We start from the raw sequence: 25,627 nt of genomic DNA on the forward strand, positions 1-25,627 counted from the left end.
TTGAGATTTTAGTGTTCAGAAAGATACAAAGATACTGGATTTCTATCAGGGTCAGGTATTTTTCTGTAGTTGCAGAAAATCAGTTTAACTGAAAAAAAAAAAATGTATGCAGCCATCACATCTGAGGACACAATATAACTCATCCAAACAAACAATCAGTGGCATAACTATAGCCATAGCAGCCCATGCAAGTGCTATGGAGCCTGGGGGTGGGAAGGGGCCTCTCAATGGATTTTATTGAAGGTTATTAAACATAGACAGTCGTTGTGCATATAAAGGTAACACAGATCAAGTACTGTATTATTAAGTAATGGATAGGTTACCCACCCCCTTGGTTGGGGGGGGGGGGGGGGGCGGGCATCAAAAGTTTGCTATGTGGGTCAGTTATTTGTAGTTTGGCCCCTGAAAGCGATGCTAGAAACCTTGATCTCTGGATAACTTTCATAGCACTATGTCTGTTATGGCACAACAGACATAACTTTAACTGTCATTCTCACACTTAGTTAATTAAACTCACATATTTAATGCAGCACAAATGAAAAAAAAATGTCAGTTATTGATCACACTGATCTACAGTAACAATACTGCTACCTGGTGACAGATAATATAAGGGAACATCGCCATCTTGTGGAAAGAATTTTTATTGTAGCTATGTCATGAGGCTAGGTCCACACTTATTTTTGCATTTTTTTCACATACGTTTTTGATGCGTTTTGATGCCAATTGGAAAATATCACTGCTTTGATGTCTAAGGATGTCAGATTACATTTTTACTTTTGCGTGTGTGTGTTGTTGCTTTGACTATCATGGCTGCAATGTCGTTATTTCTTATTGCAGCCACAGTTACTGCTGCAGTCTTGTGGAAGAAGAAACAGAAGAAGAGGAAGAGAGGAGGAAGTGAAGATATCGGGTGTATCCAGTGAGTGCCAATAGGGAACAGAACGGTCTTTATGATCTGCAGGGCAGCCATCAGAAATTTTGGGGCCCCTTACACAGTTTTAGGCCTGGGACCCTCCCATGGATCCAACCGCCAACATTCCCTAAGGCCAACCTACTATGTCATCATCCTCCTCCAGTTGCATGTCCTCCTTCTCCTCCAGTCCCATTTCCTCCTTCATCCCATGGAAAATAAAGGTGAACGGTTCTAGTAAATGCCACCCCTCCTGTCCCAAAGTGAACAGCTGGAGAACAGGGGAGGGCAGGGCCTACAGCTGTGTGTGAGGGCTAGTGAGGGGCAGGACCCCCCACATAGTGCCAGCCCGCAAGGGAGCGGCAGAGCTTACAATTGAATGGTATTGAGAGAACAGGTTGCAACCCAACCCTGTTTGAGGCCCCTCGGGATGCCTGGGCCCCCTACATATGTATGGGCTGTACCCTCCTGATGGCGGCCCTGATGGTCTGGATCCGCAGGACTGTAGCGATAGCGTCTTGGCCTCACCAGACCGGTCAATACTCAAAAACAAAATTGCGATGCTGTAGCACCTTACTCCTGCACTTAGAACCAGAGCCCCCCGTCCACTCTTTCCACAGAACTCACACTTGGCATCCCAAATGGCTGAGGCCTTGCTGCCCTATAAGACCGGGGTAGTCTGAAGGTACTGCAAACAAAAAACAAACAAAGGGTGCACCGGCCTAGCGCATTATCCTCAATAAAGGCTTAATTCAGTTAAAAAAAGATTCTACTCACAAACAAAGGTAGTAAAACAATATTCAATCCAAACATCAAGAACCATCTGTGTCGGTGTTCACTGTCCTTGACAGATATTGGCTGACGTGTTTCGAGGCTTAGCCCCTTCCTCAGAGCCCTCTGTTTTGTTTTGTTTGTGAGTAGAATCTTTTTTAATTGAATAAAGCCTTTATTGAGGATAATGCACTAGACCGGTGTGCCCTTTGTTTGTTTTTTTCTTGTGGTCAATACTCCGGTCCTCACCATTTTGCTTGTAGGAATAAACCTCCTGGTTTTCTGTGCAGCCTGGTAAGTTTGTTGTTAGGGGGAGGTGTTTGTTGTCACGCAGGTGAAAAATGCAAATTAAATAGTTTTTTTGGTTTGTGCTTCTCAGATGCAGTGTAGTTCCGCTTTAAAGAGGTTGTAAACTCACCTTATAGTCTTTAACCTATAGGTAAGCCTATATTAAGGCTTACCTATAGGTGCTATAAATATCTCCCAAACATGCACCGTTTAGGAAATATTTACAGTGCATGCAGCACGTCATCGGCGCATGTGCTCTGAAGGAATGGCCACCGTACCGTTCCTACGGAGCCTTATGCTGTGAACGGCGGCTCTTGCGCGCATGCGCGGGAGTGATGTAATCACGCCCCCGGCCAATCAGATGGCTGGAGGACGCGAACGGGGACGCAGGATGGCCGGACATGTCGGCCGCCCTGTCGCTGAGTGGGAAACACTGCGAGGACTTCGTTTTAAAGTAAGTATTTCATAATGAGCTAGTATGCGATGCATACTAGCTCATTATGCCTTTGTCTTTACAGGTTTCTTTTTTCCCATTTTTTTTATGAGGGTTTACTTCCTCTTTAACAATGAAAACCTAACTCAATGTACTTACAGTTTTTCCTGCAAAACCCACTTCTACAAAGGGGTCTACCAGGTTCTTCTTGTTGCTGTCCATGCCGAAAATCTGCTTGACGTTATCAAGGACGGCGTCATCCACTGAGACAGAAGGGAGAGATGGGTTACCATTGGCCATAGAATATGAACCACCCACCGCGTTCACATTCCCACAATTGCTTACTCTGTGGCAGATCCTCTGCACGGAAGACCCGAAGTGTCAGGTGAGCTCCACGAAGGGACACCCCGGCTGGCCGCAACAAGTTCCCTTCGATATCCTCCTTGTCTTCTACTGTTTCCTTCTTCTCTGCCTGAAGGTATAAGAAATCAAATTACTCTACAGAGAATAGAACTAAGAATACAGGTCTGTCCTAATACTCCTACTGGGCAGACTATTACAGGTATCTTAAAAAGTCCACATTTTTTTGAAGGCACTAATCACAATGGGAACATTATAGGTGCTCTGCTCAGAGAAGTCTCCAGCTGATGTCATGCACACGTGGTCATTGTTGATCCCGAGCCCTTAGCAGGATGGCTGAGGGGGATTCCCAGGTGTCTTTGCAGCTCTATGCATATAGAACATAGGTGTCCAACCTGTGGCTCTCCAACTGTTGCAGAACTACAGGACCCATGAGGCATTGCAAGGAAAGTCCCATGAGGCATTGCAAGGAAAGTCCCATGAGGCATTGCAAGGAAAGTGCCATGAGGCATTGCAAGGAAAGTGCCATGAGGTATTACAAGGAAATTCCCATGTGGCATTGAAAGGCTGACAGTTGCAAGCATGACTCCCAAAGTGAAAATAAAATATATCCAAACTGCGCTAACTCTAAAATAAATAGTGAGCTGCTAGCACATCAACTGACATGAGCTGTGCCTGGCAACTTCCTATGAATATGTTTGTCATAGGCGTGCGCACAGAGTGTGCCAGGTGTGCCTGGGCACACGCTAATCACCCTGTGTGGCACATATTTCCCATGTTTAGACCCCTAATATTTCACCAAATACAAAAAAGTCTCCTTTTCTGCAAAAAAAAAGTAAAAAAAAAAATAAAATTGTAAAAAATATCCCACTGACACCTATCCTTGCTCTTGTGATACCATCCACTGCTCGACTGACACTGCCAGTATATAAACACATGCACACACATGAATACAGTATATGTTCGAGTATTGGGGTGCACACCCTAATACAAATGGCTGCGCACACCTATGATGTCTGTTATGACGAAACGCATTAGAACGTCACAGGTGCCATCTAATTTGTATTCCCTGCACTGTTTCATTTGGATGCTTGTAAGTGTATTTCTGTTTTTTAATAAACTTTTAAAGCGGTTTTACACTATGTCCGTGTTGTCTGGCTTATCCCTATACATGTACACCTGAGAGAGACCCCTTGGCATCAGTATTTGATACTCTCTGGCCACCTTTTTGGAAACATCCGGTGATCCAGCTACATTTGGGGATATCTATTATATCCAGCTTGTATGACCCACCTGCTAAACTGGGTCCATACCCTCCGGTGAGCGCATTCATTGTTCTTCTGCTGGTGTGGGGATTCATTCACAGTCTACTATCAGCTTTTGAACTTGGATGTTTCATTTTCACTTGGGACTCGCTTTTATGAACTTTTTTTCTTATTCAATCACTTTAATATGTATATGCATATATGTTGTATCACTTCTTCAAATTTTAGCGCTGCACTTATTTTTCAGTTTGGTTTTATGACTCCCAAAGGCAGAGGCATGATGGGGCTTGTAACTCCACAACAGCTGGAGGGCTGCAAGTTGGACACCCATGATATAGATCATTATTTCCTGGTCAGGATAAATACAATACTCACCGGACAATCATCCCCAGGGCCCAGAACAAACAGGCTGACTTTCAGATAACCTTTCGCTCCGGCAGAAAAGTCCTCCGGGTCGGACAGCAACAGCCACTTTTTCAGGAAAGCGTGTTCTGCAATACAAGAGACAGGTTATATGACCTGGGCATCCAATATGTGGACCCAGAATTCCAATGTGATACCACCACAGGTTTTTGGAACTGGTGGTTAGAAATTGAATGACTTCTGTGGGACTCTATTGAGCCATACGTTTAAGGTTCCAAGAACAATGACATCTTTGATATAAGGTTGACTTCCTGTGATCTATATAATACTAGGTGGACATTCTGACAATAAACCAGGGGTAGGCAACCTTGGTACTCCAGCTGTGCTGAAACTGCAAATGGCATCACCCCCTTCTATTGGGAGTCATGCTAGTGGCATTCAGTCTTGCACTGCTTCTTGGAACTTGTAGTTTCACAACAGATGGATTAGCTTACCCCTTGCCTAAATCAGTGTTTGTCAATCTTTTTTCGGTGACGACACCCTATAAAAGCATGCAAAATCTTGAGGTACCCCAGTTTAAAAATATAAATGGTACTTATCAATGGGAAACCTGAGCCTGGAACAATGCACACAGCCACTTTGATGAAATGAACTTCACATCAGAAGCTCCCCTTCACATCAGAAGCCCCTCTTCACATCAGAAGTCCCCCCATCACATCGGAGGTCCTCCCATCAACAGGAGGTCCCCCCATCACATTAGAGGTCCCCCCATCACATCAGAGGTCCTCCCATCACATTGAAGGTCCCCCCATCACCTTGGAGGTCCTCCCATCACATTGGAGGTCCCCCCATCACATTGGACGTCCCTCCATCACACCTGAGGTCCTCCCATCACATCAGAGGTCCTCCCATTACATTGGAGGTCTCCCCATCACACCTGAGGTCCTCCCATCACATCGGAGCCCTCCTTCACATCAGAGCCAGATGTCCTCCATCATATCAGAACCCCCTCCCCTCTTCACATTAGACTCCCCCTTCACATCAGAGATCCCCTATTACATCAGAGGTCATATAATGTCAGAGGTCCTCCATCATGTCAGAGTTCCCCCAGTCACACAGGCCCCCCATCACAAAGCCCCCCAAGCACACACTTAACATCAGAGTCCCACCTTTTAGCTCCAGCTGTGAAGCAGAGGGTAAAAGGTGGTGGGTATCCAGAGGAAACGGACTTCTGTCTTCTTTAGAATGCTGGGGGACTGCCCTGGATTAAAGTCATGCATTGCCATGGTGAAAGCAAGCTGGTTACCATTTCCATAGTAACAAATGACAGTGTGCACCCTGGCCCTAGAGTGCCATTGGTTGTTATGGTACTGGTAAATAGCCTGCCCACTATGGCAACTCAGGACACTGATCCAAGGCAAGCTGGCTCCTCCCTTGCCCAGGTACCATCTGGGTTCCTTTGGGGTGCCGCAGCACCCTGGTTGAGAAATACTGACCTAGACAATTGATTTGCAGTCCTGTACTACAATTCTTTTGTTGAATATTTTAGCCATTATGAATTTTAGATCTAATATTTGTAGTGTTATTTTACCGCTTTCTGAGATTTTGTTGGGGAGATTTAACCCTACTTCCTGTCCTGGTGATAATATTGTAAGGTGGGGACATTTTTTAGGATTGACTGGAGTGTAGTAATGATGCATGTGTAATGATGTACAGTATATAGATTATGTAAAATATTATATAATATATCTAATGATGTATAATGATATTTATAAATATCTCTATATGTAACTATACAAAGCAATATAAAACACTGAGCTGCTGGACTGTCCCTGCTCATACCAACTGATTTATTTCAAACTTTTTACTGCCCGCTATTCTATTCTTTAGAATGCTGGGGGACTGCCCTGGATTAAAGTCATGCAGTGCCATTGTGAAAGCAAGCTGGTCACCATTGCCATAGCAACAAATGACACTGTGCACCCTGGCCCTAGAGTGTCATTGGTTGTTATGGTACTGGTGAATAGCCTGCCCACTATAGCAACTCAGGAAATGATCCAAGGCAAGCTGGCTCCTCCCTTGCCCAGGTGCCATCTGGGTTCTTTTGGGGTGCCGCAGCACCCTGGTTGAGAAACACTGACCTAGATAATTGATTTGCAGTCCTGTACTACAATTGTTTTGTTGAACATTTTAGCCATTATGAATTTTAGATCTAATATTTGTAGTATTATTTTATGGCTTTCTGAGATTTTGTTGAGGAGATTTAACCCTAATTCATGTCCTGGTGATAATATTGTAAGGTGGGAAAATTTTTCAGGATTGACTGGAGTGTAGTAATGATGCATGTATAATGATGTACAGTATATAGATTATGTAAAATATTATATAATATATCTAATGATGTATAATGATATTTATATATCTCTATATGTAACTATACAAAGCAATATAAAACACTGAGCTGCTGGACTGTCCCTGCTCATACCAAATGATTTAGTTTAAACTTTTTACTGGCCACTATTCTATTGCATGGCACGCCTGATTGGTTGCCTATAAGATACACCACCAGATTTATAAATTCAACTAACAGTGCTGTTCCTCTAAACACAGGCAGAGGGCGCGCTTGTTTCATCATTTTCTATGTACAGATTGGCCACTTTATAAGGCACATCTGTTTGTTAGAGGATAGGACCCCCCTTACCATCGGAGACTGCATTCTGCATAACATTGCTGTTATTTTTACTATTATAATTATGTTATGTTATTTTATTATTTATTTTATTTTTATATTTTATATTATATTTTATTATTATGTGATGTTTTTTGAGCAGTTTGGCATTCCTCCTTCAACCTCTACCATTAAAGAGGACCTTCACCCATGAAAAGGACTGCTTCTCCTCTGATTCCTCCCCCTCTCCTCTTAAGTAATTGGAAAAATATATATATTTTTTATAATAAATACTTTTATTTTCTGCTTCTGCTATCCTCATCTAGACGAGTATGAGGAATTCTGTTTGATATCGGGGCACAGTCTCTATAGGACCTGGCAGAGACTTGCAGCATGTCTACCCATGCTCTGGGAGAAACGTGAAGTTCATGGCTCATGGGCTCAGCCAGATAGGGCCAGTTCTGACCACATGCAGTCCAGTGCATTTTTCTTTCTGCATCAAAAACACATGGAAAGTAGGTTATGTGGTTTCCAATGGCATAGTTCACACCAGTACGTTCCAGTTCCAGAAAAAAAGTAGAACTTGCTTAATTTTTCCTGCACTAGATTGTACTGGAACGCTGTAAAACGCATAAAAAATGCACTGGAATGAACGGGAACGCACCAAAAACGCACTGAAACACACATGTCCTTATTTAAGGTTAAGAAAAATAGTGGGAAAAATGCACTGGACTGCATAAAAAATGCACCAAAAACCCATCAAAAACTCATGCAGAAAAGAATCTGGAACACATCCGGACTACGTTTCTATGGTGTGAACTGGCCCTTATGCCCCGTACACACGTTCATATAATCGGACGAATTATCGTTCGCATTTTGTTGCATGATACTAACATCGAATTCAACAATGCGTACAAACCGTATGATTTTTGTCGTACATTTCTGGAAAAGCTTCCTGGTTGCTTAGCTATGTATCAGATGGTGCAAAACAAAAACAATGGCAGCCAGGCTTTTTTCGTGCTATTTCAGTGTTTCTGAGCATGCGTGGTCTTTGTCGATCGATTTTTAGCGGACGCATAGTGTACTGATGAAAAGATTGTCGTTCGCGGGGCTATCGTACGACAAAAGTTTTCCTGTTTGTCCCTTTGGATTTTGTTGGACAAACTGTCGTGATCGGCTGTCGAAAGCTGTGTACCAACGATCAGATTATCGTGAGATCAGGTCGAAAGCGAGTTTTGTCGTCCGATTATCTGAACGTGTGTACGGGGCATTAGAGTGAATATGCATTCTAACAATTAACTCCTCTTTTTTGCCCCTTTGTGGTCCATTTTACCATTAAAAACTTTTTGAAAAATCTGTTTCATAAGTGAAAAAATAAAAATAAAAAACTGTTGATCCTGCCACAAATCCAACAAGCTGATAGCTTTTCAAATATCTACCTGTGCGGAGTTTTATGATTCAGCATTGTTGCCAGGGCTCTCCATGAACTACTTAAAACCTCCCATCTATTTTCTGGAGGTGGGCTGATGTTTCTGTCCTAGGGTGACAACGCTGCTCCTTCAATGATACAGAACAGTGAGCACATTGTCACCATAGTCCAGGTAGAGGGAAGAGCATGGGTTTGCCAAACCTGGAAGGCATCTGCCACTGCTGGGCCAATAAGCTATGGGTGGGAGATTACCAACCCACAGCTTCATGAACACAAAGGGGCGGGAAAGCTTGTGACATCATTGATCTAATATGATCACATGGCTATATTAGATCAGCATGAAATGAGAAAGAGAAAGCCTGATGTGCTGCCACTGAAGTAATGATGATGGAATATAAAATATCCGAAAAAAAAAAGGGGGTAATGTCGAGTAAAATGTGGAGTAAAGCTGCTAATTATAGTAGTGTCACCACATACTGAATAACAATGTACCCTTGAAAAAGTCACGAGGTGTGTGACGCAACGCGTCGGGAGGAGTCGGGTGACGCCACTTCCTGGTCTACGGCTGTGATCGGAAGTACTTAATTCACAACTTATCCATGGAATTTAGCGCTGATTTATTTATGTATACATATATTAGATCAGCGTCATTGATCTTTTAGGTCAATTATGTCCCAAGCATCTGTAACCCTTTGTGTACATAAAGCTGCCAGGCAGGGAATCCCCCGCCCATTGGCCCGCCACTGGTAATTGCCTTCCAGGTTCAGCCAGAACCCAGGTTTGGACCAAACCCAAGCTCATTTTTAATCAGGAAGTGTGTTACTGGAAGGATCATCAGGGGATAATAAAGCAAATTTAATGCGCTATTTATTTGGGCGTTTAATGTTGATGATAAATGTAAAGTTATGCACTTGGGGGCTAAAAACATGCATGCATCATACATACTAGGGGGAGTACAACTGGGGGACTCAATGGTGGAGAAGGATCTGGGTGTTCTGGTAGATCATAAGCTTAACAATAGCATGCAATGCCAAGCCAATCTCCAAAGCAAGCAAAGTCCTTTCTTGTATTAACCGCTTCCGGACCGCCCGCCGCAGTTTTACTGCGGCAGGAAGCCCCTCCTGCGCGAACCAACGTAGGTCTAGGTCAGTCGCGCGCCTGCAGCTAGGGGGCGAGTGCGCACCGCCAGCGATGTGCTCCTTCCCCCACTTGTCAGTGGGGACTCCGATGCATGGGGTAGGCGGCTCCGATTGCGGCTGGGCACCCTGCCTGAGAGAGAAGGATGGTCTGCTGTTGTAAACACATCTGACCATTCTTCTCTCTGGAATGATCACAGAGTGCCTGTAATCCTTCTATGTAGGATCACATGTCTCTGATCTTGTCAAAAGCCACGCCCCCATACAGTTAGAATCACTCCCCTAGGTACACATTTAACCCGTTGATCACCCACAGTGTTAACCCCTTCCCTGCCAGTGTCATTATTACAGTAACAGTGCATATTTGTAGCACTGATTACTGTAGTAATGTCACTGGTCCCCTCCCAAAAGTGTCAAAAATGTCAGTTAGGGGTCCGATCTGTCCGCCGCAATGTCCCAGTCCCGCAAAAAATTGCAGATCGCCGCCATTGCTAGTAATAAAAAAAAAATAAAAAAAAACAATAAAAATGACATAAATCTTTCCCCTAGTTTGTAGACGAGATAAATTTTTGCGCAAACCAATCAAAATACGCTTATTGTGATTTTTTTTACCAAAAATATGTAGCAGAAAACAAATTGGCCTAAAATGTAAAAAAAATTAGATTTTTACATTTTTTTTGGGGGGAATGTTATATAGCAGAATGTGAAAATTATTGTTTTTTTTTTTTTATTTCAGAATTGTCGCTCTTTTTTTGTTTATAGTGCAAAAAAAAAAATTGCACAGGTGATCAAATACCACCAAAAGAAAGCTCTGTTTGTGGGGAAAAAAAGGACGTCAATTTTATTTAGGTACAGCATCGCATGACCGCGCAATTGTCAGTTAAAGTAACGCAGTGCTGAATCACAAAAAATGGCCTGGTCATTAAGGGGCAAATCCTTCCGGTCCAGAAGTGTTTAAGTGAGGCATGGACTCCAGAGAGAGAGATATTATTTTGCCCCTGTACAAATCATTAGTAAGACCTCATCTGGAATATGCAGTTCAGTTTTGGGCACCAGTTCTTAAAAAGGATATCGGTGAACTGGAGAAAGTGCAGAGAAGGGCAACCAAACTGATAAGAGGCATGGAGGAGCTCAGCTATGAGGAAAGATTAGAGGAACTGAATTTATTTTCTCTTCAGAAGAGGAGATTAAGGGGGGATATGATCAACATAAGGGGTCCATATAGTGAACTTGGTGTTGAGTTATTTACTTTAACCGGTTGCCGACTGCTCACAGTATATTTACTGCGGCAGTCAGCCCCGGCCAGGCAGAGTGACGTAGGTCTACGTCGCTCGCCTGTCACTCCTTCTAGAGCCAATAGCGGGCGAGCGCGCGCCCGCCGAGGCGCGCGCCCGCCTCGGCTCGTTCACGGAGGAGTGCGGGAGTGTGACTGGCGGACCCGATGTCTGCCGCTCACACTACGATCGCCGGTACAGCGGGAGAAAGACAGAGCGGCTTATGTAAACAAGCCACCTGTCAGTTCTCCCTGTGTAAAAATGAAGATCAGACGGTTCTACTATGTAGAACCGTTGATCTTTGTTTTTACACCAATAGCATTGTCCCACTACAGTTAGAAGCACGCCCCTAGGACACACTTAACCCCTCCCTGTCCAATACAGTTAACCCCTTCCCTGCCAGTGTCATTTTTGCAGTAACAGTGCATATGTATAGCACTGATTACTGCAGTAATGTCACTGGTAACCCCAAAAGTGTCAAAAATGTCAGTCAAGGGTCCGATCTGTCCGCCGCAATGTCGCAGTACCGCAAAAAAATCGCAGATCACCGCCATTACTCGTTAAAAAAAAACCCACCAAATTGACAAAAATCTTTCCCTTTGTTAGTAAACGCGTTAACTTTTGCGCAAACCAATCAAAATACGCTTTTTGCGATTTTTTTTACCAAACATATGTAGCGTAAAACAAATTGGACGAAAATGTTAAAAAATTTAGATTTTTACATTTTTTTGGGGGGGAATTTCATATAAAAAAAAGTGAAAAATATTGTTATTTTTGCAAAAATTACGCTCTTTTTTTGTTTATAGCGCATGATCAAAAAATCGCACAGGTGATCAAATACCACCAAAAGAAAGCTCTGTTTGTGGGAAAAAAAGAACGTGAAATTCGTTTAGGTACCGCGTCGCACCACCGCGCAATTATCCGTTAAAGTCACGCAGTAAAAAATCGCAAAAAACCCCCTGGTCAGGAAGGGGGTAAAATCTTCCGGGCCTTAAGTGGTTAAAGCAGAGTTCCAGCCTCAAATACCTTTTTTAACTATAAATACCCCTATAATACTAATCCATTGCCCTTTACAGAACCGCTATTCTCATACTTACAAGGTGTACGGTATTGGATTTTAGTCAAAATCTTACTTTTAAAAATGCTGTCTGTACGCGGCCATCTTGGATGTGGGCATCTGAAACCGCAGTGCAATCTGCTGTGTCCTTCTTCCTGATTTCAGGGAGTGTTCTGAGAGTTCTTCCTGATTCCAGCCTCCTGTGAGTGATGACAAACCGCTCCCAGGATGCAATGCAAAGGTGGAAGTGATGTCGGTGGCCGTGGCCACAGAGGGGGGAGAAGGAGGAAGTACAATCAAAAATGCCCTGAAAATAAGGTAAGGGACCCCCGAAAAAAATTGAAAATGCCCAATTGTTGATCAGCATAGCGTGCACTCCAGGAATCACTAAAGTTGCAAAATAGGCTGGAACTCCACTTTAAGGTCATCACAGAGGACAAGGGGGCACTCTTTATGTCTAGAGGAAAAGAGATTTAATCTCCAAATATTGAAAGGCTTCTTCACAGTAAGAGCTGTGAAAATGTGGAATAGACTCCCTCCAGAGGGGGTTCTGGCCAGCTCACTAGATTGCTTTAAAAAAGGCCTGGATTCTTTCCTAGATACACATAAAATAACTGGGTACTAATTTTTTCCGTTCAATATATGTTATTGGATTTTCATAAAGAACAACATAAACAGATATTGCCAATGATACACAACAAACAAGTAAGGTGAGTGGAAAGCATCACTTAAAGAGGAAGTAAACTCAAAAAAAAAAATCCGAGAAAAAAAAGCCCTGTAAAGAGAAAGGCATAATGAGCTAGTATGCATCGCATACTAGCTCATTATGCAGTACTTACCTTAAAACGAAGCCCCCGCCGTGCCGCCACCTCAGCGACAGGACGGCGACATGTCCTGCCGTCCCGCTTCCGGGTTCGCGTCCTCCGGCCATCTGATTGGCCGGAGGCGCGATTACATCACTCCCGCGCATGCGCGCGGGAGCCGCCGTTCACGGCACTGAGCTCTGAAGGAACGGCACGGGTGGCCGTTCCCTCAGAGCGCCTGCGCCGATGACGTCATCGGCAGTTTGCGCTGTAAATATCTCCTAAACGGTGCTAGTTTGGGAGATATTTATAGCACCTATAGGTAAGCCTTAATATAGGCTTACCTATAGGTAAAAGTTATACAAGAGGGTTTACAACCTCTTTAATTGACTATAACACCAGACATGAGGCCCTATGCATATTTCAAGTAGAGGTTTGTATCAGTACTGTGTCTGCAGCTGGGGTGCCATCTTACCCCCCCCCCCCCAGATACCCCATCTGGGAGCACAACTGCATCAAGGGGGGTTCAACAGCAGGCCAGCCACAGCCAGGTTCACTGATTGTATATGCGGAGCGTGTCAGTATTTCTTTAGGGAGAAAAAAGGTGCGCGCCACGCCAAACAAGTCCGTACCAACCACTGCAGTGACACCAAATGGCGTAATCAGAGCGCCATATTCCTCATCATTCTTAACCGAGAAGCCTCAGGGGTTAGAATAAAGACATATGGGATAACATACACAAAAGGAGAAACTCCTAACTAGGCGACAGCAAATCCACTCCGCATCTGTTGATCCTGCGTGCAACAAAAGCAAAAGAAAAACATTGCCCCGGGTGGGAGAAAAGTAGTTCAACGTGGTAAATTTGAGAAAGGAAAAGTGGAGAGATAAAGTAAGAAATGGGGGGAAAGTAGTAGCAGATCAAGAAAAGAGAACCTAGAGTTCGCAGTGAACGACGTCTTATATATATATATATACATACATAAAAAGTACAGTAAAACTGCAGGAAAGGGCACTGGGGGGCGATGTAATGTGAATTTATTTTATTTTGAATTGTATCAGTGTGTTTGGTGTGTTTTACATTTGAATTTGCCGCCAGTTCCACCCCCCTGCGAACGTCACGTCGCAGGAGATGAAAGCCGGGGCATGGAGACTATGGTGAGGAAGATCCACCGCCGCATACTGCTGAGATACAGCGCTGGATCCCGGTGACAAGGTAAGAAACCTCTTTTACAGGATCCAGCGATGCTTCTGGCGGTACCCCGAGTGTGGCTCGGGGGTTACCGCTTTTGGCTCTGAAATTTAACCCCGAGCCACGCTCGGGAATACCGCTAAGAAGGTTAAAGCAGTTGTAAACCCGCTGCAAAAAAAAAAAAATCTGCAAGATAAAGGCATAATGTGCTAGTATACATTGCATACTAACATATTATGAAATACTCACCTTAGAACAAAACCCTCTCAGTGGCGCCCAGTCACAGCTGAGAGGGCTGATATCTTTTTCCGTCCTTTATTCGGGGATCGTGGGCTCCAGCTGTGAGTGGCCGAAACCACGATGACGTCACTCCCGTGCATGCGCGCGGGAGCCCTCGGTTCTGGCAAGAAGCTCTGAAGTTCAAGCACGATCCAGCGGACATTAAGAGCGCATGCGCCACTAATGTCAGTGCCTGCATGCAGGGTGAATATCTCCTAAAATATTATTTTACCTACAGGTAAGACTTTTAAGACTACAGGTAAGACTCATAAGCTTACCTGTAGGTAAAAAATAAGAAAGCGCAGTATACAACCGCTTTAAACTGAAGCGTTGTCACCCTAGGTTGGTCCCTTAATCTGGAATACAAACACCTCCCTCACCTCTTCTCCTTGGGTTTGGAGGGTTAGGGGGGTCTGGGTTAGGGATGGAGGTGTTCTGTAGTCCTAACCCTTTTTGCCCCATCTGTTTTCTCTTTTTATTTTCTGTTCTGTTTACTCGTATTCTATTTTTGTATGTAAAAAAAATAATAAAATAAGCAGAAAGCCTTTGCCTTATGTTGAACTCTCTGTATCCCCTAATCTTTAACTATAAATCTTGAAGCGGAAAACCAAACCCTCTGTATATCTTCTATAATGGAGGCACCACTGGCTAACCACACGATAAGCAGGATGGATATTTCATCTATCAAAAATAAATCTCATCCTGAGAAGGGGAGAAATCAATATTTGCAAATTGTGCTTGTGGCTCCCTTGTCAGAATATCAGATTATCTATCTGTTCAGTCTGGAGACAGGATTTAGTTAGAGTTCTCCTTTACCAGAGCAGTGAGGCGTACTGGCTCAGCGGAGTGCTACATGTTGTTAAAGGGGTCTATTTATTAAAAAAAAAAAAATTGCTATGCAAATATGTCAATCATACGCACGCACGCACATCTCAAGGATCAGAGCATTCAGGGGTATGAGAGGATTACGGCCACACACACCTACACAGGTTGAACTGGATGGACTATCGTCTTTATTCAACCTCACCTACTATGTAACTATGTCATGAATCGTCACTGTAATTTCCCTAACACGTTTTTTTTTCTAGAATCATCAGCACCATTTAGAGCAGCCTTTCTTAACCTTTTCAACACAGAGGAACCTTTGAAATAATTTCCAGGTCTCAGAGAACCCCTACTAAAAACGACTATATCTACAACTCATGATACATTAGTGTGATGGTCAGTGGGATGAATGCTCCTTACACTTGTGGACAATGGGAAGAATTACCTTCTTCCAGATAGCTAAAAAGATCAATGGTGTCAGGCAAAACTTATCTGAGATGCCGAAACTGCCCATTGCTCAAGGAACCCCTAGCAACCTCTGGAGGAACCCTAGGTTTCCACGGAACCTTGGATGAGAAACACTGATCTACAGGCAATAATGCTGTATTTTCCTGTTTGAGGTCTTTCAGGAAAATAATGCATTATGGCCTAGATGGAGCTGAGAAACCAAGGAAGTAAACGTATTAAACAAATTATGGCAGACTATTAATGGCCGTGCAAGTGATTGACCCCAAAGTGTCTGTCCAAACTTTATACAAATGTACCCACAAACTTCCCTATCTCCCTCTAAATCATTTCCCAAGATTATTATTATTATTATTATTTTATCTTGTTCTTATTGTTTATCTGGTTAGCATCAGAGTTGTATAAAGTACTGGAAACCCATACTTGAGTAGAAGTGGAAGTGCTCGATCAAAAAGTGACTTGAGTAGAAGTACTAAAGTATTCAACATTTTTTGTACTTAAGTATTGCAAGTAGTTTTTTTTTAAATTTTGCTACTCAAGTACTGAAAGTAAAAGTACAAGTACTGTGTTATGTAGTTATTAAAGAAAGAAGTCAAAAGTTTGAACATCATATTGTTATTTATTATTTCAAATGCAGCTTTTATTTATACATACAGTAGCATTTATTTTCGTATGCGCTGATAATACACATGTTTTGAGCTTCATGAAACCTGCCCTCTACTGTTCTGGCAGTGGTAATTTTTATAATAGTAACGAGTAACTATGCAGCACAAAAAAAAAAATATCGGAGTAGAAGTATTGAAATCATCGAAAAAATGTAGTGAAGTAAAAGTGGCAGTAGGAGAAAAAAATTCTACTCTAGGAAAGTACAGATACCGCCTTTCCGTACTTAAGTACAGTAGTGAAGTAGTTCTACTTAGTTACTATACATCTCTGGTTAGCATAATACGTTTTTTTGTGGGTTTTTTTTTTTTTTTTATTCCCAGCGACATCATCACCAAGCTTGTAAAAATCTTGAAATGGGAGCTGCTGGGAGTTCCTATTAAAAAGTACATGCCCATAATTACATCTCCCAAGGGCCTTTTACCTGCTGTGCATCGGCAGGCCTTCTGGAGTCAAGGAACAAACTTTATTTTGTGGGAAATATGTACAGTATATGCATGTAGAGTAGCACAGAGATGAGAAGGGAACAGGTGTAGCTCATAGCTTCCAACTGCTCTCAGTCAAAGGAACTGTCCCTCTTTTAGAATCAAATTTATCTTTCCTTTACTCCCCCTCAGATCTCTGTCTATTTGGTCTGATATACAGACCTCAATAACAAAATGCACAAGTCAACTACTAGAATTGTTATACCACACTAAACCTTTCATCCAACCTCTAAATAAGTCTTTTTTGACCAGGGTTTCATGAAACCCTGGGGTTCCTCAAGAGTTTGTTAGGGGCTCCTGCAGAGTTTATTAGGAGTTCCTGGGGTGCCTCCAGAGTTTGTTAGGAGTTCCGTGAGAAGAGAGCATTGGCAGATTGATTTCCTGCCTGCAATGAATGCTAATGTAAGAGGTCACTTCTACATCAAATACCAATGTAAGGGGTCACTTCTACTTTGAACACTAACATAAGGTGTCATGTCTAAATTGAACGCCAATGTAAGGGGTCACGTCTACATTGAACGCCAATGTAAGGGGTCACGTCTACATTGAACGCCAATGTAAGGGGTCGCTTCTACATTGAACACTAATATAAGGGGTCACTTCTATATCGAACACCAATGTAAGGGGTAACTTCTACATCGAACACCAACTTGTAGGGTCAATTCTACACTGAACACTGATGTAAGGAGTCATCTCTACACTGAATACCAATATAAGGCATCACTTCTACATTGAACACTAACGTAAGGGGTCACGTCTACATTGAACACCAATGTAAGGGGTCACTTCTACACTGAACACCGATGTAAGGAGTCAGGTCTACACTGAAAACCAATAAAAGGCATCACTTCTACAATGAACACTAATGTAAGGGGTCACGTCTACACAGCAGCACCAATGTAAGGGGTCACGTCTACACAGCAGCACCAATGTAAGGGGTCACATCTACATTGAACACCAATGTAAGGGGTCACGTCTATACTGAACACCAATGTAAGGCGTCACTTCTACATCAAACACCAACGTATGGGGTCACGTCTACACTGAACATCAATGTAAGGGGTCGGGTCTACATTGAACACGAATATAAGGGGTCAGGTCTACACTGAACACCAATGTAAGGGGTCACGTCTACAATGAACACCAATGTAAGGGATCACGTCTACATTGAACACCAATGTAAGGGGTCACTTCTACATCGAACACTAATGTAAGGGGTCACGTCTACAATGAACACCAATGTAAGGGATCACGTCTACATTGAACACCAATATAAGGGGTCACTTCTACATCGAACACCAATGTAAGGGGTCGCCTCTACATCGAACACCAATGTAAGGGGTCACATCTACATTGAACACCAATGTAAGGGGTCACATCTACATTGAACACCAATGTAAGTGGTCACTTTTTCATTGAACACCAATGTAAAAGGTCACGTCTACATCAAATACCAATGTAAGTGGTCACTTCTACATTGAACACCAATGTAAGGGGTTACATCTACTTTGAACACCAATGTAAGTGGTCACTTCTATATTGAACACCAGTGTAAGGGGTCACACCTACATTGAACAGCAATGTAAGGGGTCACAGCTACATTTAACAACGATGTAAGTGGTCACTTTTACATTGAACACCAATATAAGGGGTCACATCTACATTGAACACCAATGTAAGGGGTCACTTCTACATCGAACACCAATGTAAGGGGTCACTTCTACATCAAACACCTATGTAAGGGGTCACTACAAATCTCACCATCTGTGATTCGTTCTGGTCATTATTTATCTTTGTCTTTTTTCACGATTATTTTGTAAATATTTATTATATTTAAAAGTCTCTACAACCTAATGATCAAACTAACGTACCATGAGTTGTAGGATTTATAATTTTGCAAGAGTTCCCTGAGACTGGAAAAATATTTCCAAGGTTCCAAGGTGTGATAAAAAGTTATTGCATTTGTGATTAGAAAAAGCCAGTAAAATGGAAAAGTAATAGTTCATGTAGCCTTAAACAATAGCATTTTGAGTATTAATTCTTAAAGATTCACAGGTATGTCAGTTTAGTACATTCTTTGTACCAAAAGCTGTCCCTACTTCTCAGCTTGGGATTTTGGGAGGTATGGCTGCTATTTAGTACAGAATATAGGACTGACAACCAGCTGACTGTAGCAGAAGCACTGTGCTGTCAGCCAACAATGCAAAATTATAAGCACGTTGAAATTCTGGGCCAAATAAACAATCAGTATTTTTTCTGTACTTGCTGCAGTTTTATAGGGATAAAGCACAAAGAAGCAAATGTGCTGCAGAGACATAAACCTTAAAGAGTCATTCTGTGTTCTCGGCCTTGTCTTGGAGTGGTTGTCCAAAGTTCTGGAGCAGAGACAGAGCAGATATGGGGGAAGGAACAATAATATTCAGTGGAAAAGACAGAGAACAGGATAATGTGTCAGTCGGCTGGTCAAACAGATGCAGTGAGCTGCAAGCAATGACCATGATGTCTGCCCGACTCTGGAACAGCTTGAAACTAATGGTTGGATGGGGACTGTTGTGTACTATTAAAAAGATAGGCTTCAGAAGTGTCTTGAGGTTTCAATCTGAGCAACTCAAGTACGCAGGTGAGCACGGAAAAAAACAGAAAATTTTATCAAATACTTACTGTAATTTTCCTTTTCTGGTACCAGTCAGTGGCAGCCTACTACCACATTTATGCAGCAAGCATACTATCACATGTATGCTGCCATGTTGGCACCAGGAAAACAAAAAATTGTATCAAATACTTACCGTAATTTTCCTTTTCTAGTGCCAATCCATGGGGGAATACTACTACAGGTATGCTGCTATGTTGGCACCAGGAATACAGAAAATTGTATCAAATACTTACCATAATGTTCCTTTCCTAGCGCCAATCTATGGCAGTATGCTACCAGATGTATTCTGCCATGTTGGCACCAGGAAAATGAAAAATTGTATCAAATACTTACCGTAATTTTCCTTTTCTAGTGCCAATCCATGGGGGAATACTACTACATGTATGCTGCTATGTTGGCACCAGGAATACAGAAAATTGTATCAAATACTTACCATAATGTTCCTTTCCTAGCGCCAATCTATGGCGGCATACTACCAGATGTATGCTGCCATGTTGGCACCAGGAAAACGAAAAATTGTATCAAATACTTACCGTAATTTTCCTTTTCTAGTGCCAATCCATGGGGGAATACTACTACATGTATGCTGCTATGTTGGCACCAGGAATACAGAAAATTGTATCAAATACTTACCATAATTTTCCTTTTCTGGTGCCAATCCATGGCAGCATACATATGGTAGCATGCTGCCATGTTGGTGCCAAGAAAGTCATTTCTACCATGGGACCTCTAAGCGGACATTATCAGTCAGAAGGAAACAATCAGCAGATATCTACAGAACACTGCAAGTGCATATGCAATGGCTACCATCATCCTCAGTGGCTAGGTGCCTAAGTATAATTAATTGCACTTTCCTAGAAACCCAACAATGTTTATTGCTATTTTGTCCTTACTAGGACACTCAGATACCTGGGTATAAAAAATGGCACTTACTTGGCTCTCCATAAATCAATCCAACATCCATCTGTATGGAGAGAAGGGACAATGCTGTAGTTACTCCAACACTCTTTAAAATATCACCACAAAAAAACCTCCCTGATTGCCAACATTGTGCCTTGCTGGTGAATAAGTAACTTCCATTGGAGAAGGGGCCAGCAGGTTGCCAGTCTCCATAACAAAGACAAAATAATCTCAGATTCTCTTTCCACTAAAGAGAACTCTGGACAGGGGAAGTCATATCAGGCTGCTCGTAGTTCATGCTCTAACTGCTGCGCCTACTTTTATCTTCAACGTAGAGGATAGGTTCACTTTAAAAAGGAAATGAACTCTGGAAGCTGTGCCCAATAAATGGCCAGCAAATAGCAAAAAGCTAGTCACCATTATTGGCTTCCACCTCCTTGCCGCTGATCTTCCACCATTACTGAATGACCATGCCTTGCTCTGCTCCGTACCTCTGTTTGAGGTTGCCATCTTGCTAGAGGCAGAACTTTACTTCCTCATGTCAGAGCCTCCAGTAAGGAGAACAGTGAGCAGCATATTAATTACATCACCCAATCTCACTCCATATCTTCTAAGGCTAGCCTTCAGAGGCAGCAGTACCTTAGATCCCACACTGCAGATATACAGCTATGAGGATGTAGTCAGAAAAAGTGCCTAGGCACACTCACATACCGGGAAGCAGTGCTGTATTTTGGCTTAGGCCTACAAGGCCCAGGCCTAGGGCGGCACTTTGCAGGGGGGCAGCAAAATAGCCACCCTTGCCTCCATCTGAGACTCCATTAGCCACTGGTGTCTAGCAATCAGTGACATCACACCTTCTCCTACCCCCCCCCCCTCCTTCTTTCTCCCACCCCCATCTCTCTCTCCCACCACCCCCTCTCTCTCTCTCTCTCCCACCCCCTCTTCCTCTCTCTCCCACCCCCATCTCTCTCTCTCCCCCACCACCGCCTCTCTCTCTCTCTCTCTCTCTCTCTCTCCCCCTCTCCCTCTATTCCCCCTTTCTCTATTCCCCCTCTCTCTCCCACCCCCATCTCTCTCTCTCTCCCACCACCCCCTCTCTCTCTCTCTCCCACCAACTCTTCCTCTCTCTCCCACCCCCATCTCTCTCTCTCTCCCACCACCGCCTCTCTCTCTCTCCCAACACCGCCTCTCTCTCTCTCCCTCTATTCCCGCTCTCTCTCACCCCCTCTCTTTCTCTCTGAGAACTCTCTCTCTCTGAACACCCTCTCTCTCTCTCTCTCTCTCCCAACACCCCTTCTGTCTCTCTCCCACCACCTTCTCCCTCTCTCAACCTCCCTCACCCTCCCTTATCCACCCCCCTCTCACCCCCATCTCATGAGATCTCAGGGGTTCTTGCTGGGACTTGTAGCCCTTCACTTTTGGAGAGAGTCACATCTGTTAAACAGGAAGGGGTGGGGCAAATTCACATAGGAGGGGGCGCCCAATATTAGTCTTGCCTAGGGCAGCTCAAAACCAAAATACATCACTGCCGGGAAGTGCAGAAGAATTCCAGATAAAAGGTACATTTTATTCAGAATACTTCTAAACACAATTAACATTTCTAATTCTAGCAAATCTTTACATTTTGAATTCAGGTGCATCCTAAAGCCACAGCTACATGCAGATACAAACTTACCCGAAATTCTCCAATAACAGAGTCTGTCCTGAGGGACTGGGAGTCTAACACCTGAATACAGAGAATGTGAACAAGGTGAGCACAATGCAATACACCAGATTCCTGACAACACCTAAACCACACAATTTTGGTATAAACTGTAAATATATTTACGAAACTGCCCAGTGCACTAGGTTTACCAAGAATTCTGTGCAAGTACAGCATCGTCCTCTGTGATACACTTGTTTTAAGAAATGTTTTTTTATAAACTGTTCTGCTAACCTAAAGTGGTATGACACCCAAATGGCTAAAATGTATGTAACTCTGTTCAGCCAGTCTTCTGATCAGAGGCGTAACTAGAACCTTCAGGGACCCAGTGCAAGAAACCGTGAAGGGCCTCCTGGACCCCTGGCCGGTGCCCTTCGGCTCTTCACACTGATCCTAGGGCCCACAGGGGCACAGAGACAGCAGAACACAAGTGAACTGGATAGGAGGAGTGGCAGGGGCAGCATACAGAGGAACCAATCTCCTCCATTTTCCTCCTGCAGCTACAGGAGGAAAAAGGAGGACAGTGATTTCTCTACATGCTGCCCCCGCCCCCACCCTCTTTGCCAGGTGTACAGGGGAGCCGCACACGCCCCTGGTGTGTGGGGCCCGGTTGCCATTGCAACCCCTGCAACCCCTGTAGTTATGCACCTGCTTCTGATTCAAGCACCTCTACTAGACAGCACAACAAGGGCAGTAATACCAATTAAAAAAAAAAAAACATAGGCTGAGATTTTGCAGATGCACCCCTGGGCACCCTACATGGCTTTCATCAACTGCATATGTTCAGGCCCAGCTCAACTTTTATTTCAATTCAGCCAAATACATGTCCTGTTGTATCAAAACAAAAAGGTGCTCAATCCCCTACAGTTTTCTTTAAAAGTAGCCACAGCATGAGTAGAAAAGCCCATTCCTGGTCAGCAGCTGCAGAGTGGGACACTTGCTCTGTCTGGTAGCAGGGGGTCTCTCTGCAGAAATCTGACACACCCTGCGGACTGAATGATCTGCACTCAGCGTAGCTCATGCTCCTTGCTGATTGGAGAGTTCTGGCCAGTGGCGATCTGTCCATTGGGGGCGCAGGGGCGCCGCCCCCCCCCCCCCCATCCATGCATCCGGCCCCCTAATCTACACGTAGGGTGCCAGACGCATGGATTCCAATGGGGTTTTTTTTTTTGTTTTTTTTTTAAGCATGTGATTAGAGCCAGAGACTCTAATAGGCTTCAAAAAAGGGTGGGCTTGGGGCACAGAGCACTGCGCCCTGAGCCCACCCAGTTGTGTGACAATAGCTAATGAAAATTCGCTATTGTGGCACGGATCCTCCTCCTGGCCAATCAGGAAGCGGATCCTGAGACCTATTTCCCCATTGGCCGAAAGGAGAAGCCATGCCATTGGCCAAGGAGGAGGAGGAGGGAGGAGACACAGGAGACTGAGGGGAAGCCGCCACCATCGCTACTGCCTGCCTGCCCTCCACATGGTGAGTGAGCCTGTGACCTTGGGGGTGGGGGGGGGCAGTATGGTGTGGTCCGTCTGTCGCCCCCCCCCGGACCATGGAGCACCAGCCACCACTGGTTCTGGCTCTAATTTACAGGGCTGTTCCAGGCCTGCAGAACTGCAGAGAAACCACTGCTTCCACGCAGAAAGCAAGGATCCCTCTATGCAGCTGCTGGCAGTTGTCATGGTTTTCTTTTCTGGCTGTGGCTACTTTCTAAAGAGAATTAACTGAAAGTCTTTGAACATATTTTGGTTTGATGCACCTGGAATGCTTTTTGCTCATTAAAACTGAAAGTTCAACTCAAATCTTTCCAAAGCTTAAAAATAAGGTTTGGCCTAAGATGACACTTTCACAAACATGAAATGGCAGTAGAAAGATATACTAATAGTTCATTCTTTTGGGTGACCTTGACATAAATATGTATGCTTGTGCAGGCATGCATGTTTTTGGACTGAATAGACACCCCCCTGGGCACTGGATCTTCCTAAGGGGATAAACAAATATTATAAAAGGTAAATCCATTATGAAATAGCTATAGATTCCTGGTCTGACCAGGGAAGGACTGGGATGGGGGGGCTGGAGGGCAGGTAGGGTATCCCCCCCCCCCCCCCCGTTCCCGTAATAATGAGACATGTTAGGCTAGTGGCCCTGAGAAGAGTTGCCTTACCATTCAAACTTTAATCATAGCGGGACCTGCAGCCATTGACAGATGGTGGTCAGAGAGAAGTCTTCCAGCACCAACTTCCTTTTAGGCATGTCATGTGACCAAATGGCAAGAGCTGCAAAGTAAGCTGATGCTGGAAGGTGTAAAAATGGTTGTCCCAATAAACCATGGGCTTTAGCAACACCCAACGTTTACTGTGTTCAGCAAAAAATGAAGCCCCATGGCACACTTATAAGCTTCAATTAGCACATAAAAGTCTGTCTCTGTAATAAAACAGCTAGCTGGTTGTGCCCCCCCCCCCCCCAGATCCAGATTAAGGGCCTCAAGTCCAGCTCTGAGTCTGACCATACTAGATTGGCCAACAATCATCTCATATGGCTGGTCACAAGGCAACCACACTGTGAACTGGATACACAGATTCAGGTCCAATAAAAATACACTTATAGTTCAGCAAATCTCAGTACATTCTTAACTGCGGAAACACCGAAACTATGTAAGAAGCACACAAATAAATATGCATTCAAAATTCTACGACCCACAGCAATGGGAAGGAAAAGTCAACCCAGGAAATGTTATTAATTTCCCCCAACTGGCAGTCTGCAAGGACTGCAGAGTCCCCACAGACAATTTGCACCAGACCTAATTGTGTCTTTGGTATCCTTAGACCAAGCAATATGGTGTGGGTGGAACCAACCAAAGCATAGAGACCGCTGACCTCGGCCACTTCTGGTAGACACTTACTGTAAGGAACACCGGTTCATCAAAGAGATCAGATGGAGATTCAAAGAAATTGAAGAAAAATGTCTGTAAATAGAGGAAAGAGGATCAGTTAGAAGCGCAACAAATGACCAGGAACAGCAGGCTGGAGTTATTAACAAGTTGAATGAATTATTTTCTTTGTTTTAGACTTTAATGGACAATGTGATGCATAGCAGACTTTATTTATTTGGAGACATCTTAGAGCTTACTCAGTGATCCTAAACTTCTCATGTAAAATTCTATCTCAGTCTCATTTATATCTGACTGGCATTTGGTTTAAAAAGAACAATTTAGCCATTTAGTTGAAATGTCCAGAAAAAGTAGAACCTCGGTCAGGTTTTTATTACTGGTCTCCATAGGTTCTGTTGACCATTGTCACCGCAAAAGAAAAGGAATAGAGATTTTTTTCCAATTGGGGACACCTATTGCTGTAGGGAAGTAAATAGAGAACTGTCTTAGTAGAGATTTCCTCTTACGTCCTCTTTAGTCTCCAGGCAGGGCTGTGCCACCCATTAGGCCAATTGAGGTGGCTGCCTCCCATGGCTCTCAGGAAGGCTTGGTGTGTGTGGGGGGGGGGGGGGGGTGACACTGAAGCCAAAGTACCCATACTGGACTCTGTCCACTGTGCAACTCAATAACGCTAAGCCTTGCTAAAATTAAAGGCTCAGCATTACTGATTTCCCTGCCCAGTGCCGTGTGCAGTGACCAAGCGTCTTCATTTATGCCAAGCCTGCCCTATCCTAAGCACAGCGCTGCCAGTCACTGCAGTAAACTCTGCTCAGTGACGCCGGGCCTGC

At 43.8% G+C, this 25,627-nt stretch overlaps 1 protein-coding gene across 1 annotated transcript in view; it reads right to left on the minus strand.

Annotated features, from left to right (window-relative positions):
• The window catches only part of DYSF (dysferlin), a 412,280-nt gene that overhangs the window by 233,505 nt on the left and 153,148 nt on the right, over positions 1-25,627 (minus strand). Inside the window, exons 8-13 of the mRNA XM_082264486.1 lie at positions 24,813-24,875; positions 21,892-21,942; positions 20,250-20,280; positions 4,399-4,518; positions 2,748-2,870; positions 2,562-2,665 (exon numbers count right to left, since the gene is read on the minus strand). Coding sequence (XP_082120612.1) covers positions 2,562-2,665; positions 2,748-2,870; positions 4,399-4,518; positions 20,250-20,280; positions 21,892-21,942; positions 24,813-24,875 — 492 coding nt within the window. The remainder of the gene's footprint in view (positions 1-2,561; positions 2,666-2,747; positions 2,871-4,398; positions 4,519-20,249; positions 20,281-21,891; positions 21,943-24,812; positions 24,876-25,627) is intronic.

Source organism: Pelophylax lessonae (genome assembly GCF_965119305.1).
Source record: "Pelophylax lessonae genome assembly, chromosome: 1".
NCBI lineage: Eukaryota > Metazoa > Chordata > Amphibia > Anura > Ranidae > Pelophylax > Pelophylax lessonae.